The sequence below is a fragment of the Centroberyx gerrardi genome, chromosome 9 (assembly GCF_048128805.1).
Source record: "Centroberyx gerrardi isolate f3 chromosome 9, fCenGer3.hap1.cur.20231027, whole genome shotgun sequence".
In the NCBI taxonomy this organism is placed as follows: Eukaryota; Metazoa; Chordata; class Actinopteri; order Beryciformes; family Berycidae; genus Centroberyx; species Centroberyx gerrardi.
In genome coordinates, this window is record NC_136005.1 from 9,083,673 (window position 1) to 9,101,493 (window position 17,821).

Sequence of the window (17,821 nt, forward strand, 5' to 3'; positions counted from 1 at the left end):
GTATGCATACATATGTAAGCATCATTCATTTTGCAAGTTACCGAAAATATCTCTCAGATGCAAAAGGTAAGACAAAGTACTTTAAAATTGAATTTATTGGCATTTTAATTTTAAATACACAATGTAACAAAATTTAGAAAGTCTAAAGCATACCAATACAATTAGTTTTTTTGGTGGTAAAACTATTTACAAAAGGCATATTCAAGTTTGATAGAAACTGTACAGTCATCTGTCCACAGCGGGGACATGGGGGTCAGGTAAGTATTAAGGCAAGTGGGGTATGTATTCACATGGGTATGCAACCATGGGCATATTGACTCATGAGGTTGTTGGCAAAATCAGTGAAGATAACATTATGTCAAAACATCTTCTCTTCATACATCATGTTCCATAGATGGTTTCCCAATTCAAACAAACAAGAAATTAACAAAACAATCGAATGTGGGACCCCAACTGTGGAAATCATTGACCATGTTATTTCCCCATGTTTTGAAAATTAAAAACTGGAAAAGAAACACAGCCAAAATAATCTTTGGAATCCAGAGTAGGTTGTGCAGGCTCACGCGGTCATGCATCTTGGGTGTTTCCGTCCAAAGACCCTAGGCCTTCTTCATCTTGCCCGTATGGGAGCTGCCGTTCTCGTGGTGGGTAGAGCCGTTGCTGGTGCCATTGGCGGCCCCATGCTTGATACCATTGCTGGTGCCAGTCTCATGGTGCTTGCTGTTGGTGCACACCGTGTTGCCGTTCAGGCTTGGCTTAATGTCCTGCTTTGGCAACCGCTTACCCTTAATGTAAGCCTGGACCCAGAAATTGGAGAAGAGTACAAAGAAGAAGGTTCCATACATCCAGATGAGGTGGATGATGATGGGGAACTGGTAGTCGCAGCTGTCCATGAAATAATACTGGGTAGCGTGAAGAGATACCAAGACAAACTGGATCTGTTGGGTAGAAATCAGCAAAGTATTTACTATAAATGTACAGGAATTTGTCTGAGTGACATATATACACTCAACATACTTTGCAGATCAGCCATCAGACAGGATGAAGTCTAACTCCGTACTGATAAATGAGCAACAAAGGAAGCTGCACAAGGCTAAACGTACCAGCTGAATGGCAGTCATGTATTTCTTCCACCAGAGGAACTTCTGGAAGCGTGGTCCAGCAGCAGAAAGGCCATAGTAGAAGTACATGATGATGTGGACGGTGGAATTCACCATGGCATGGAAAGATCCCATTCCGCCTGGGGGATTCACAAACATTAGACAAACCCTGACCACAGTGTAACCAAAGAACACCTGTCCTTACAAGGAGTCAAGAATGCAAAGGCCATAGAGGTTAATGGTTGATAATGGAGTTCCTCTTTGCTACTCAATTACTCCAATACTCTGGGTTAATAATTTTCTCATGACTGTGCAGGCTACCTGTGAAGCACTGAATTCTGTGCAATGTTCCCGGAAGGGCCCGTAAACAAGAGGAAAGGGGAAAGAAAGGGGAAAAAAGGAATATGTTGTAGTTGACTGTATCTTTAAAATTCAATGTTTTGGTCTGCAGACTTTCCAAGACACACAAGATAGGTAGGCAGGATGAAATATCACCTAAAGATTTGATCAGCTATATTCTACACCTTCGTACTGATTTTGCCCCCCATTAATAATTTTCTTAGAACTCTTTGACAACTCAAGATGTCATCAATGTGCACTCACCAGGAGCATAGCCAACTCCCCACCACCAAGTCCAAGGCATGAGGGAATGGTGGAAGATGTGTAGGAAGGTGATCTGACCGTGCTTCTTCCTCAACACAAAGAATATCTGACCCAGAGAGAGGATATGTTCGAATTAAAGCCGAGTTGTTGTTAACCTGAATTTCCCCAAGGGGATCAATAAAGTGCTATCTTATCTTAAAATAACCAGTGGCCTTACCGTGTCCATAAGTTCAATTATTTTGGAGAACCAGAACAGCCAAGCCACCCGGACCATCTAGTGAAGACCATACGGACTTGTGAGTGAGTTAACATGTATGATGTAACTTTTAACAAATGCAGAGTCATTTAAATAATGCAGAAATGAGTGGGGGGAACTTACTCGTAGTGCTTCAGGGCTGTCAGAGGTATCAACTGCATCACATCGCCAGGTATACGTTGTGGTCCAACCAGACATCAGGAACTAAGTAACAAGACAATGAACTTTAGCCACTTGGGGGGATGTACAGTACTCTGAATTCAAGTTAGCAGTCATCGTTAAGGTTAAGAAAATGGCAACACTAATCCTTCTTGGATTAGTGTTGGATTAGGGTCGCACTGTGTGAAAATCTCCAATGAGACCGCATCCAAATCTATTAGAAATGATAGCCGAAACTACACATCTTTGAATGTTGAAGACTTTCCATTCTGGTTTCGTACCTCGTAGACAATGAGCGTCGACAGTGCCACAAGGGCAAAGTTGTAGACGATCATGGCTTCCTTTAGCTGGAAGGGCTTGCGATTGGCCATGATACACGGCCCAAGGTACAGTACAAAGAACAGGTAGCACAGCAATATTGCAGTCATGGGAACAGGACTCTGCATCAGTGGATAGATCTTCAGCCGGGGGTCTAGGAGAAAAAAACAACCAAATTCTAGATAAATAACAAAAACATTAAACCGCACAGTGACAAGTATGCTTTTTGTATTTAGTCAGATATATCAGTTGGCAAGACAACACCTACCAATTCCCGCCAAGACATAGTCATAGATATCCATGACATGTGAGCTAATTTCCTGAAGCATTTTGGCCTTCTGGTATTGTCACCAATTACCTGTGGAGAAAGCAACATGAAACAAAGCCCACAGTTAGTTTGATCCAGTTATGGGACTAGTGGAAACATTTTTCAATGAAATGTTTCCACTAGTCCCATAACAACATTTTTAAACAGTAATTAAAAGAAGGGAAATACCACTCAATTCAAATTAAAATATGACATTGTTGTGAGTTGTGATCCATGGCATCCATGACAATAAATGGAGGACGGACTTCAATGGACATATGTTGTCTTCTCCATCCAGATGGCGTTTGTCTATTGTAGTCTTATTGGGTGTGGAAAGGAAACTTCAAATGTGCCATTCCCTGTTTCACATTTTTCTCCCCATTAATTTTCCATGGAGCCTTATATTTGCGTGACATCATGGATTAGGAGGTGGGCCAGTCTTGACTTTAAAACAACATTAAACTCAGAGATTCAGCCGCATTCCTCCTTTAAGAGTCACAAATTACAGAAATAGTTCTCACTAAAATAGAATTACATCTTTATTTCATGGCTCGTGACTTCCTAGTGATCACAAGTGACCAATGAATGCCTTGAAGGAGGTGCATTTTCTGGCGTTTCCTGATTCAGCAGGAGTGAAATGTAATTAGTGGGTAATACAGAATTGCGAGGCTAAGGGACAGAGCAGCTCATTCCTGTCCCGACAAACATCCTCAACAAAATCCCAGGATGCTTTGCCTCAGCTGCAGCCACTCATCAGACATGGCCTGACACTGGAGGGGAGGTGCTACAGCGAACTGGGAGGGCATCCCTCATCCCACAGAGGATGGCGGCACTCCATTGCCAAGGACTGCCAAGTACGGGAGCCAGGCCAAAAGTCAGAGCCACGGCAAGACACAATACCCTCTCTGCTCTTCTCCCCAAATGAACCCAACAGCGAGCAAAAAGGCAGATCAAAAAGGGACGTTTCTGGTCTTTGAACCTTTGAACTGAGAAACCTGCCTAACAAACATTCAAGTGTACAAACCCTGGCATGCATGAAATCAAAGTTCTTAACAAAAAAAGGTAATGCTCCAGCCAAATTTATTGGACGACTGCAAGATGCATCAGTTAGTTCAGTTACAAATATGGTGAGAAATATTCCATCAGTGGCTATGGTTTTCAGGCTTCAGCATTTCTAGTCTTCACAAAGGCTCACCATATCAGATGTCCACTATGTAAAGCGTAACCACAATGTAAAGGGACATGCAGGGTGCGGTCTCCTCTCACCACACTGGACCAAGAGGGACTCATTGTTCAATGTGCAATCTACAATCCTCAAGTTTTCACTGCCCAAGGACTAAAGAACAACCCTCCCTTAGCCAACATAATTAAAAGCTAATAATACCATGTCCTGGAATGAGGCGCAGGAGAGTAGAGCTTAGGCAGGTGCTGTTGAGAAAATGGCAAAAAGTACAGAACGAAACCTTTCCATAAACAGGACAGTGTAGCAAAATCTTAATGGATAAACTGTCATCGACAACAATACATTTTAAAATCAATTTCGCTTGATCTGAGCTTAAGAATGGCAACTCTTGTGTGGCAGCACGACAATTTTGCAAAACGCTGTCTGTTGGCAGAAGATGTCAAACGGTATTGTTTCCCAGGGAATGTAGGAAACCAGATATGGGATAAGTTGTCTGGGGGAGGGGAGAGGAGTGTTGCATGGCAGCTAGCTTACAATGTCATAGAAATGACATTAACATGCTTCATTCATTCATTCAGTGTCTAACCACCTAACTGCAAACTTCAGCAGATTACCCTACATGATAAAGTCATTACAGAATCTCTAACCTACACTGAATGTACAAAATATTTGGGACATCTTCCTGATGTTGAGTTGCAGCCTCTTTTGCACGATCCCAGTTCTCTCAAAGCTTAAAAATCCTGCTCCGACTTGTCTGCTTCTCTTTGCAAAAAGGGATAATGGCTTTTGCCTGGATTCACCTCATCTGCGTATTTCATAAAGTGTCAGTACTATTTTGTACATTCCTTGTATATTGGAGTCAAAACTGATGCCTGAAGGCAGGCTGAACACACCTACAAAAGAGAAGACAGATTATATCTCACAAACCGGACATTCCTCCTCCTTGCAGACATCCCCTGCACGGTTTGCTCACCTCAGGATCTTAAGAGCATGCCATAGGGCTGCATCAACACCAGGGATTTATCTGGTTGAACTTTCTGTTAAGATTCCTTGTGATGAGGCATTCCAGCCCAATGTGTATATAGGTGTCTGCCTCACCTACTCTCAACTTAATGTGCATTTGCATCACAACTTACTTCCGGTTGTGGGGAGAAATTTACTGGAGTCCGTCTACATGCATCTACAGGCCCGTGTTTCACCACTAGTGCACAAATGAGCATGTCGTTTCCATGACAGACCAAACAAGGCATTTCAGGAAACTCTTACACAAACAGCTGTGGTTCTTTTTGAACCGATGATGAGGCGTACTGGCGGGTGCGCCTCATATTTCAACATGAGCACCATCATGTCTCTGGTGAGAGCAAACATCAAGGTGCAGAGTCTGATATCAACCACGTCTGTCTTGTTCTGAGGAGAGGAGGCTGAAGTTAAGTTGATCAGGCGAGAATTTTTATTTTAGTTAACAGTTACCAATCTAAGGATGAAGTGTCAGGTTATACAGTGACCTTCAAAATAAATTGGTATTGGATGTATTTTTGGCTGTATGTTGAGGGTATTATCTGTATTGAATGAAGAGTTAAGGGAGTATTTAAAGCTACAATCGTCCCCAAATCACAAATTACATGGGTTATCCATTTTAACTTTGACAGTTTCGTTTTGTATCCGTGAGCAAGTTGGAGTTGAAGTTGTTCAATTGACTGGATAATAAATGTTGCAGACACCGTAATAGTGTCCAGAGTGGTTATATGATGTTAGTTCCACCATGAAATTAAGCTCATTTGGGTGTTGAACATTTTGACTATCTAAATCTTCAATTGTTCACTTTAAGGTGGATTTTCCTATTAAAGAATGTTGTCCCCTAATAACACTGACAAGAGTGTGAGTGTCCAAGTCAGGGGAATAGTCTTGTGACCAAGACAAATCTACCAAGAAAGGAAACAATATTTCCACATCCCAAGGCACCAAAGAAAATACCAGTTAAAAGAAAATGAAAATGAAGCCCATTCTATTCCAGCTTGGTGAAACCAGAAAACTTGCTATGGACTGGCCGAGCCACACGAACACACGGCAACAGTTTTACCACCGACTTTGCTGCACTCACTGTTCTGACGTTGCTGTGCAATCTCTTGCATCTGGTTATTGCTGCAAACTCAAACATATGACGCTACTTCTAATCTCCACCCATTAAAGGCTTATGTGTTATTGGCTCCAAATTTGGGCCAGTCGTGTAAAAGATGTCCTTGAGAGGATTTGTCATTGTGCAGTGGCTGCAAAGTCAGCAATACCAGTGGCAGTTCCACACGACGACTGTGGAATACAAGGAACTTCTCATTACTGTGAGAAGGGTCACAAGTGTCACTGTGCCGTCTCCATTTCCATGACACACAGCACAAAGCAACATTGCTGTAGACACATGACCACTTCAGCACGGTGCGATCATAAGACAACTACTTCAATCCCTGCTCAGGAGAAACTTACATCAACTTAGAGGGCTCGGCTATCTCTGTCCTACTTGTGCACTGTACTTGTTCTTGTCAACAAGATAAAACCAATATGAAAATACATTATTGATGTTTTACTGTTGGTACAATGGATTGAGTGACTGACAGAATTGACTGAGCCAACACCTTCCACACACCAAGTCGGGCCACCCCTACCCATTCATTTGTAGCACCATGACAACAAGGTGGCTGGTTTATAACTCCTGAGGAGATATAGTACAGTGGAGAGGGAGGGGGAACATTTGCTATGAGTGCCGTGTCAATGAATCATAGGGATGGAAAAAGGGAGCTCACACGGCAGGAGTTAATGATGAACAAACTGGAACAGAGATGACAAAAAAAAAAATCCACAGGGACAGAACAGCAACCATAAACCCATTAGTCAAACACACAGTAAAGCAACCGTTATAAAAAGGAGTGCCAGGAGGACACTTTAACAGGACGACCCGGGATTTTCTGTCAAACACCACCAGCTCTTGAGAAAAGAACAGAAACCTTCCCTGAGGAAAGAAGTTGAAACCACCAAACCTGTGCTTGGAAATCCACAGGCTCAACAAGTGGGCCAACTTGAGACCCGAGTTAGTTTGCCAAGTTTTCCCTCTATAAAACATTGAACGACTTACCTTGTTGTGACTAGATTTGTCCCCTTCAATCATCAAAAGCCAGTGAGTGCCAGGGTGGACTCCTGTTTCACAGCAGGGCAAAGCCTCTCTCCGTAAACTAAACAGGCCGGGGCGGCAGCAGCAAAGAGGGAAAAGCAGAGCGAGGAGAGAGAGAGAGAGAGAGAGATGGGGAAAGGGAATGAGAGAGTAAACTGACAAAGTGTGACTGGTACTGCAGTCCTCCAAGTCCCCACCCTCCCTGACTCACACAGTGGATGAATAACTAGCTCAGAGAAAGAGAGGGAGGGAAAGAGGTTGAGCAAGAGAGAGAGAGAGAGAGCAAGAGAGTACTGTGTGTGAGCGAGCGCCGACGAGTGCAAGCAGGGTGAGAGTGAGCGAGGGCGAGCGAGAGAGAGAGAGAGCTGGCCCTCGTTTCAACTTGCGCTGCAAAAAAAAACAACAAATAAAAAGATGGTAGGTGACTGGCTACTTGGTGACTGCCGCCCTAATCCCAACAAGAGTGCATTTCCCCCTTGACCCTCTCGCTCACACCCTCCACCCACCTCACTGAAACACACACACACACACACGCGTGCATACACACGACTGTGGAGTTGCCCTGTAGGCTTCTCACAGGGGCGGGCTGATAATATTATTCAGCAGCGGGCGAGAAATCAGTGGCGACTCTGTTATCATGAAGGGGGCCATTGTTACGCCTCGACCAGCTCTCTACCCCGGCCAACACCCATAAAGCAAAGCTAGCATCCATTTCTCTCTCCCCATCCACTGGGACAGTCGATGTCATGTCTAAAACGGCAGAAACAAGTCAAGGAGCAGCTGCAAATTATGTGTTTGTTTCAACTTGTTCAGTGTTTCTTTTACTGTGTGAAGAGCGCCAGAAGGGTGAGGTTTACCACACAGAGATCATGCAGGTAGACAGCGTCAGCCAAAACCATAAGTCAGAGAAGTAAACTAAAATGCCTTTCAAATGCTTTCCTATGATTTTTGAAACTTGCTGGGCCTTGCATTGTCCAACTGGCACCTAAGTAGGCTATTTAAAAACAATTTAGCCTACTATTAAATACCAATTACTATTAAATAAATATTTGGCCCAGGTCCACAAAATGCTCACCTCAGATACTCCAAAGACAGCAAATATAGGCTACATATCCAGCTGCTAACCAAATATGAGCACAAGACATTGGTATTAAATGATGTTGCCAGCCTACCTGAAGGGAATCAAATACGCTCGAGCTATGGAGCTAGAAAGCATGATAAACCATCATAAGGCTTGATGTTTACTCAAGGCTGGGTGCTAGAGCTAATGGCAGACAGTCACGGTTGCTACAGCGGGAAGGCAGTGCCTCACACACAATATAATGCTTAAGATTCTTCAGAGTATATTGTGCAAGTAGGTTTCCCTCCTCCTAATAGGAAATCACTTCCTCTGATCTCACTGACACACCCAGCTGTGCAAGGAGGAACAAAACATTGAGAGAGCAATTACAGTTGTAACATTTGCCCTTTATGAGGATTTGGCTATTTGGCAGCTGGTGCACGGCCATAACAAAGAACAATACAGAGATATCCAGGAATCCCATTAATCATTTCTTATCTATTAATATGACTATATATTAGTGTTGAGGAAGAAATGGAAAAGTACCTGTACTAAGCAACTTCCCTATACGCTCACTTAATATGTAACCTTTGACCTATATTTAGACCTTAAGTGCCTAAAACTCAAGAATACTGAATCTGCTTCACCATTATGAGATTAAACTCTTGTGTGTTTCTCACAGAACTGTGAGCTTGGAGTGTGCAAATGCTCACCTCTTATTATGCATCTCCTTAAAGTGCTAGAACTATAATTATCATTGGTTGTTCAGGCTTGTTCATATGGCCTTATACTTTTTGACCAATAGCTTTACTATATTCTATCTGTATTAACATAATTATGAATATTCAACACTGTAAAACTCTGTGTAGCCATCCAGATTTTGAGTTCCTTGGCTCCCAACCTGCAGATTGAATAAACTTGTTAAACTGCCACTCTCTCATCCTGAGTTTTCTTCCATATTAGTCATCAACACAGTGTTTTTAATAGTATGCAACATTTCCAAGATCCAAGTCGTATCATGCTGTAGTCTGCAATCTGTCAGGCAGTGTGCACTCTGGCAGACTAATACATGAGTAAAAACAAACAGAAATTAAGTCTAGTACAAATTGTCATTGCTATTAAAAGTATCTTCCTCTGATGTTAAACCAAAATTAGGTTTTGACCAAGCTGGTGACCCAACTTGGCATTTTAACCTTGACATTCTTCTTCTGCTGCAGCAACTGAAAGCATTGCCAGGTGATCTTGTCATTGTAAATAACCTATTGTTGCACTGTATCTCTGACCCGACTAGGCTGGTTTACCTGCCCCAGGTGGGAGGGGGGAGGGGGTGGTGTGTGTGTGTAGGGGTATAGTGATGGCAGCTCTACAGCACATCTTAATCCCTCCTCCAAGATACCAAAACATGCCTGGCTAGAAAATAGATCATCTTGCTCCGCTGTAGTCTCTGACAGTGCCATTTCAAAAATGATAGTAATCCTGACCAACACCCCGTCCCATCTGGCAAAACAAGCAGCATGACAAAGTGAAGATGGAAGGATGAGGAAATGTCAATTATGGTTGTTTACAACAGCAATTATTCTAACCCTCCGTGATTGCTGATTGGTTCAGTTGATCATTAAAATGCCAATGAGTGACTCAAAGAGGATCCAACAAAGCAAAACAAACCTAGGCAGGAGCAGAGTATTCAACCTAGATCTATTAGAAAACAGAGTTACAAGTGCTTCATAACAAAAGCCAATAAAAACAAAACTGCCAGAGACAAGAGACTTGTTCTAGTTATACCCCGCTGCTTCCAGGTACACTGCTTAACAAAATGCAACTCCCCAGTTCAGACTAAAGTTCAGTGCATCACACATGCGACCACACATCCACAGCCTCAGGTTCACCTCGTAATGCATACTACAGGGCTCAGGCATTGTGGATTTTAAGTGGGTCTGACAACTATTGACACGGCTTAATACTGAATTATTGATAATCATAGTGAATCACACCCTCTTCACTGTTGTATGGCCTGTTGACCTGGAGAGTGTTAAGTTAGAAAGTGTGTATGCAGCAGATGCATAAGTGCGGTAAAGCACAAGTCTCCCAGAATTTCCCCCAGCATGCCACACTCTGGTGTGAGGAGTCTGGCTCAGCTGCGAAGGCAAATCCACTCAGCTCAAGCTATGCAATGTGAAAAAGATCTAGTGCAGTAGGATTATATATATATTATGGTAAGAAACCCCATGGGGGAAGCACTGACTTCAGAAGTGCAGGGTGACGTACCGATGAAGCTAAGATCTAGGGTGTATTTCAATTAAAGTTTACAGTTTTTTTTCTTGCTTCTGCTCAGAGCCAACACCATTATGGACAAAAGAGTTTTCTCAGGTGAAGTTTACAAAGCATAGCCGAGTTTATTTTAGTCCCTTGCATTCATAATCTTTAAAACAAGCATGACATAGTTTACTGTAAATCTTGCATGACAACGTCTAACTGCATACACCATCAAATACTAATAATGAATGTCAGGGATACACATATAGGCTATACATTACATAAACAAGCACTAGTCCCAAAGGACAAAACCAGTAACCCACATTCCAATCAAGCCAGCAGGATGACAAATTCGCTCAGCAGAAAGAGAGGCATTAGTCACTGTATATTTCCAAGATAGATGGCCTGCGGTGACAGCACCATCACCCATCCTCAGCCGACCACCTCTCTCCTCAGTCCAGATACTTCTGACAGAACTGTGAGATTACAACCAAGATAAAATATGTTTTATTCAAAAACAAGCTTGTCTCATTCCACATCGGTTACAACTCCGTGTTATCAGGACTCGTTTCGCCGCTTCGTCATCTGAGACACAAAAAGAGTCACAACCGGAGCATCAAAGTCATTCGACACTCAAACATCCCCATCTCATGCTCATGTATGACCTTTGGCATATTTGTGGCATGAGAAATGAACACCAATCTCTGGTACGATAGCATGAGCATGGCGTATCCTGAAAACACCTCGTCATGACTAGACCTCATCATGTCAATAGTGGCCATGAACGATTAAAGGAGGCAACAGATTAAGAAAACAAACTTGAGTACCCAAACTGCTGAAGTGGCAGTAACTGATAAACATCCCCCCTCAGCGTAGGAATGTGCCCGAACTTGCCCTGAGGCTGACATGTTTACACCACCTTCCCCTCGCTGTGTTTGGGTGACAGTGGAGGAACGGGGGCGTGGGGGTGGGAGGGGGTGGGGGGCAGCAATACAACCCCTACCTGCAGGTATTCAGACAAGGCCGAGACCGCTCCCTGCGTATCCAACACTGGTCTCATTCTCTGCAACCCCCTCCCCACTCCTCCCCGTCCCCTCTACAGGTCTCAGATTTCTGGAACTTTCCACAGACAACACGGTGCATTTTGCAGCAATGGACTGCATGCTTATGAATGAGCTCAGCCTAATGCACATGGAGGAACGACTGCAGCTCAGCAAGTGCGGGCAGTGGAAGGGAAAGTTAATACATATGCCAGTATCCATCAGCCAGTGTCCACATGTTGAGGTGTAATGGAGGGAGGGAGCCACCCTAGGATGAGCCATTAGTTTCAAACACTTAATACCCCCCCACACACACACACACACACATACACACACCAACGACCAAACTGAAATAGGCAAACCATCAACAAACCAACTGCAGACTAGATATATGGGACAAGTGTAAAGCAGACTTGGTAGACAGGTTGGGATGATGCAACACTTTGTCATGATTGGAATGATATTTCAATGTCTGTTAGGAATGTCTACAGAGTATGTCAAGAACTTCAATGTGATCGTTAAATTATGCAATGCTTACAAGCTGTTAAATAAGAACAATTGATGTGAAGTCTTCATGAGGGTTCATTCGGGGTTGTCCCCATTGCTGGTGTGTGTTTACACCTTTTTCCATTCTTAACTACACACCCAACCTTGTTTTGCCACTCTTCCAGGCATGCTGGTCCACACACACACAGCAATCTCACTGGATTCATCACGAGACACTTAAGGTCATAAGAGGGCTGGCGCTCAACTAAACCTAAACACTAGCCCGTGTGGCTAAATTAGTAAACACTGAATTAAAGCAAGCAGTCGTCCTCGAGTTCTTGTTCACAATCTAATGCCACTGCATATTCACTGCTGTATTACATTCAAGAAACTGGCCTTACATTGTTTACGTTTGTTTAAAAGTGGGAATAACAGCTTTAAGTAGCTTCCATCCATCAAAAGATGAATGGATATATTTTAATCATAAAAGATCAGAGCTATTGCAAGCTTTCAGTACACAATTCTTGGAACCAAAATTGTGAGAATTTGCTTTCATTGACTTGATAAGATTTAAATGATTAATTCATTTTCATAAACAAAGGTATCATGGGCCCCAAGTCAATTAAGTGAACAGACAACTTTGAGATCCAAAGATGAGCTCAATGGTTTCTGAGCCGGAGGGCCGTCATCAGGAACCCACTGATCTCTGTTACACAATACAGCCCCGTTTCACTAGTCATTGAACAGACCTTCCTCGACTTGCTCTTGGTACTTGGTGATGTGTAGCACCGTACGTCACTCAAGTGGCCACCTGCAGAGCAGGGGGCGGAGTCCGAGTGGGGAGCAGGGTGTTTGAGAAGGAATGCACTTGCCCTTAAGCAGGCATGTTAATCAATAATAACAGCAATAACAATAATAATATTACACAGGGCAAAGCGTTATAAAATATCACAGATGAGTTAATTTCAGCAATTTCACTGCATTGCAATAGGTCTAAATCCTCTAAATATTGTTTACTTATACTTGTATATTGCTTGATCCGCCATGGTGGGTCGTGCAAATGATCGCAATGCATTGTGGGCAAGCTGTACTCCTGTCGACAGCGTTGTTGACTCACTCCCTCAGCCCTCGAAAGGTCGAGCTCAGAAAGTTCACTTGAGTTATCAGAGTGCTGAAACAGAGCGTAAGATGGCGGCAGGGATTCCCCAAGGGGAAGTGGTAAGGGGAAGTCAGGGTGAGTTACAATGACTAACGAAACAGCACCTATAAATCTGTCAAACAATGTTCAAACATACTGGTGAACCTTGAAGTAGAGTAGACCTAGAGAAGTCTAGTTTACAATTTCTGCCTGATGACGTATTTTAGATGAATGATTAAACTTTAATAGCACATATTTAAAGACAGCTTTCCACAACATTTATAAAAATTGGTGGGATTAGGCAAGTTTGGCGTCGTCACAAAAAAAGATGAATAAAGCCACTGTGTGCAGGTTCAAAATATAGATCTAGGCCTTATTGGCTTATATCAAAGTAGTAGACAACTTATTATATATATGAATCTCAGTGGTAAAAAATAAATCAATAAGCCTAGTGGAATAGTCAGCTGTTGAAGGACTAGTCGACTCTTGTGGCCCATCCCTATCTGGAACTTTGTCAAAATCCTCCATGAAACTGTTGCAGCTTATGCTTCAATAAACTCACTAATTTAAATCAATGTGGCAGGAGCTGGTTCTTGACTCGAGTTCCTGACACACCAGAGCGGCTGGGAAAATGCGGTCAGGGAAAGTGAATGACTAACAGTCTCCTCTACCTAGCCAAGCACTTCACCCCACACAACTCTACTACAGCCGCTCAGTGACTAACAGAAGAAGTTGTGGTTGTGATTGTGGTGAACCGGGTGAATGTGCAGTGTGGGTGCAGAACAGGGCGTCGCTTACAAAGACCATGCATGCTCACACTGCAAAAAACGTCCATCTTAACATCAATTAGTTTCATATTCAACAAAGTGAAGAATTCTGCCAATAAGGTGAGATAATTCCACTTGTTTCCCATGCAGTTTCAATTTTCTATAAATTAGTGTCATTATCTCTATTATTATTGTCAGAATAAGGCAGATCACTGCACTACTATCAAGAAAATGACACTTGATTCTACAAAATTCTGGGAACAAGTTGATTTGCATTGGAAACAAATGAAATTATTAAACCCCATTGGCATATTTCTTCACTTGTTTTAAGAAAATTACAATTTCAGGACTCAATAATGGACTAAACAACTTGTTAAGATGGAGATTTAAAGCTTCCCTGAGAAAATAAGATTAAATGTGATCTTGAGAGCATTAAAAATTACCTTGTACACCAATTTTGTGTCTATTGGGTTGAACTTTATACACTTTTAATATCAGTTCTCCTCCTGCCTCAAATGTTAGTCGTCCTTCAGAAATGTCGTTGACATCGGGGGCTGATGAAGCGATAACCTGTGATACAGTCACACCACATGCTTTAATGTTTGCATTGGCATCAGAAATAAAACTGGGCTGGTGACCTTGAGGCCCTCTCTCTCTCTCTCTCTCTTTCTCTGTCCCGCAGCAGTTTCCTAGTAACCGCCCATGTTTACATATCTACACAGACTCAGCGATCCATAATCTAACTTAGGGCACCATCAGCTGGGAACAAAAGCATCAGTGAGGGCCGCTAGTAGAAGACATTCAACATGCATGAATTAAAAGTGTGTGACAAAATGAACTAAAAAGGGTAGATGTCCAAGTGCAAGTCACATGGGAGCAAGGAGTTGAACCTGACTCCACTCTGGCTGGCAGTCAATAAGCTCTTCCTCAGCTTTCTATGGTTTTTAGGCAGAGTTACATTTGTACTAATAGGTCTTGTCTAAGTTTCAATTTTGAGATAGGCATCAGTTAGTCTACAAGGGCGAAACTGTAACTACAAAACCTGTTATCACTATCTCTAAACAACTATAACATTATACTTATTGTACTTCTTAAAACTCCTATGGTATCACTACAATATTGTCATGGAGACTTGTAGTCTGTTTGCTGTGGCATGTATAGTGTACTGCTAAAACTTGATACAGGATTACAATAGTTCTTTGCAAGGAATGGGTTATCTTTCAGAGTTCAGCTGTTTTGCAGGCACACACCAATCTCTGCTCACATCACTTCTATGGAGATGTACCACAGCTACAAGACATTAACCCACAGTTGACAGTCAAATTACCATCTGCCTCTACAGTGCAGGTACAATGCTGAGCGAGTCTGTCGATGCGTCCTTTGTCCGCAGCACAGGTGCAAAATGATAAATGAGAAGCGGCCAGATACAGTGAGAATAACTCAACCAACAGTTACCAGCAACAGCCAACAGTCCTGCAAAACAGCCTGTGAGTCTGAAAAAGCTTGATAGAGACGGAAATCAAATCGGCAATAACACATTTTTAGGGTGGAGGTGGGGGGGGGGGATACATATTTTGGCACCGGAGCAGGCCAGCGGTGACGCACGCCTCACTTCTCAACTTCGGTACATTAAAAGAAGCTACTGTACACTAAATTCACAGGCAAGGGTCACTGAAGCTTGTTATTTACGTCTGAGTAGCTGTAACAACAGAAAAGGCATCAAAATGAAGCCAGGAGGATGAGTGAGCTCTCCGTTAATCCAGAAATCACATCACCTTCCGCAAACTGTCAAACGCGGTCCAGAAAAAACAAAAACGCACCTGAAGTTCCCCAGATGCTCCATGGCAACAACAAGTCAACAACATGTTTTTTTTTTTTTTTATGCCAACAGTCTCGGAAGATAACTCACTTGAAATGAACCGGCGGAGACTTTCGAAAGCAGGTTGATGTGTGGCCTGGCGCGGGTTTGAAGTCACTACTGAGCTTCCTCTTCCTTTGCGCTGTGAAGTCTTCCTGACCCGGACCCAGCCCTTTGATGGAGCTGGAAAAGGTGGAGTCATCCTCGCGCTGCGGTGAGCGAGCTGGTCGCCGCATATGGACGTAATCAGCTGATGTGCCCGTCCTTGGTCATCATCATCGATCCATAATCAATCAGTGCTACAGGACCTTCTAGCAGACGAGACTCAGCAGATGCTAAGTAACGGTTATAACCGTTACTTAACCGGTTATAACCGTTACTTAGCATCTTCTAAGTCGTTGTACTTCCTGTAACACAAGTGGCCAGTGGTGGGAAGATGAGGTTTCTATTTCTTTCTTTCTTTCTTTCTTTCTTTCTTTCTTTCTTTCTTTCTTTCTTTCTTTCTTTCTTTCTTTCTTTTTTTCTTAGCATTAAACCAGTGCACAGCAACATTTCCAGTGCCAATAAGTGTCGATTTTTAATTTGCAAGTATCATCAATCCATAATCAATGAGTACGGTACCTTCTAGCAGACTCAACCATTACTTAGCATCTTATAAGTTCCTTCAGGAGTGGCCAATGGTGGGAAGACGAGATTTCTTTCTTTCTTTCTTTCTTTCTTTCTTTCTTTCTTTCTTTCTTTCCTTCCTTCCTCCCTGTGTACACTGGATTAAGCATTTAATTCAGTGTACACAGCAAAATCTCCAGTGTCAATAAGTGTCGATTTTTCATTTACAATTATTTGGTGTTGACAAGTGTAGACTGAAGAGTTTTACTCACTGAGAGCTGATATGGATCTGAGGCGACTGTTGAAAACTATTTAAACGTTTTAAATTAACTCTGATGGGAGTGGACTTACATAAACACTGGCATAGTGTTGATTATTACACCCTCAGTGTTAAATTAACCCTGATGATTTTGCTGTGTACATCTTATCAGTGGATAATAATGTGATTATACTCAGAGCGTTGCCATATGCTTTAACAGCTTTTACCTTCCACCAGGCACACTCCAGGATTTAAAAAGAACTGACACAATTTACACAACAATATTGACGGTCTGCGTCTATTCAGGCTTCAAATCATGGAATGACAGGAGCTGATCCCCAGAGGAGATAAGGGGCTGCTGTTATACGTCTGTCAAAATTACAGCAACCGGATGGTTTACACACACCATACACTGTATAAACCACTGCCTGAGCTCAGGTATGTGCAGTATAGTAAGTCAAGGCTCTGATGTTCGTACTTCATGCAATCCCAGCCCAGTGATGTGAAGTGGACTGGATACAGAGCCAGATCCTTAGCTTGTGGGGTACAAGTGAATCATGATGGGTCAAGCTTGTCATCACAACAGGGTGTGTGTGTGTGTGTGTATTCTGGGGATGGGGGGGGGGTCGTCCTGAGCCTGAGGTGAAGGTGTCAGACATCTGCTTTCTTGGTTATAAATCGTCCACCTGCTGGGCTGCACTAACTGGCTCCTTACCCAGAGGCACCATGGGAACTTTTAACCCTGGATGGTATCTACCCCACCTAAACCCATTACTATAGTGTGCAGAGGTAGAAAGTAACTAAGTACATTTACTCAAGTATTGTACTGTACTTGCTGTTATCAAGCATTGTGCTATTTCGGAGGCTTTATGGTTTGGGAATTTTTGCTGTAGGTTTGAGCGCTCAGACAGAAGAGCAGTGTGGGTTTGGAGAAAAATGACAGATTAAGATGCTGACTGAGGATCAAAGGTGAGAGAAGGCCTAACTGGTTTCATTTCCTCCTGTGTCTCATGTTTGGTGGTGACAGCATCTTTCACAACAAAACTAGAGCAGAGAGCAGCAGATATCATTTATCTGTCATTCAGTTGCCACAGTGTGTAGCCTACACAGTGTGGGTTAAAGTGGTTAGAGTAAAATCCATTGCTTCCTCAATATGTGGCCACTGTGGAAGTTGTGATTTTTTGTTTCATTTGATCAGATTTATGTGATACAAATATTATGTGACTATTCGAATATGGATATTTTTAATTTCAACTTGTCTTTTTGGC

At 42.7% G+C, this 17,821-nt stretch overlaps 1 protein-coding gene across 3 annotated transcripts; it reads right to left on the reverse strand.

The window, feature by feature from the left end:
- Positions 1–77: 77 nt before the first annotated feature.
- Positions 78–15,844, reverse strand: elovl1b (ELOVL fatty acid elongase 1b). 3 transcript variants are annotated; one of them, XM_071917623.2, is made up of 9 exons: positions 7,051–7,288; positions 5,193–5,333; positions 2,705–2,794; positions 2,400–2,590; positions 2,083–2,163; positions 1,921–1,977; positions 1,704–1,809; positions 1,104–1,240; positions 78–938 (listed from the first exon to the last, which is right to left on the reverse strand). In XM_071917623.2, the coding sequence occupies exons 3-9, from the start codon at positions 2,763–2,765 to the stop codon at positions 600–602; spliced, it is 972 nt and encodes a 323-aa protein (XP_071773724.1). In that variant the 5' UTR covers positions 2,766–2,794; positions 5,193–5,333; positions 7,051–7,288; the 3' UTR covers positions 78–599. The 3 variants fall into 3 exon arrangements, with proteins under 3 accessions (XP_071773724.1, XP_071773723.1, XP_071773722.1); XM_071917622.2 differs by lacking the exons at positions 5,193–5,333; positions 7,051–7,288 and adding an exon at positions 15,740–15,844; XM_071917621.2 differs by lacking the exon at positions 5,193–5,333 and having other exon boundaries at positions 7,051–7,287.
- Between the last annotated feature and the right edge of the window lie 1,977 nt (positions 15,845–17,821).

Coding starts and splice junctions, on each gene's coding strand:
- elovl1b (XM_071917622.2), bottom strand. CDS start 2,765: ATGCTTCAGGAAATTAGCTCACATGTCATGGATATCTATGACTATGTC. Junction 2,591..2,704: donor CTATGTCTTGGCGGGAATTG/GTAGGTGTTGTC, acceptor TTTTTCTCCTAG/ACCCCCGGCTGAAGATCTAT. Junction 1,241..1,703: donor GGGAGTTGGCTATGCTCCTG/GTGAGTGCACAT, acceptor TGAATCCCCCAG/GCGGAATGGGATCTTTCCAT.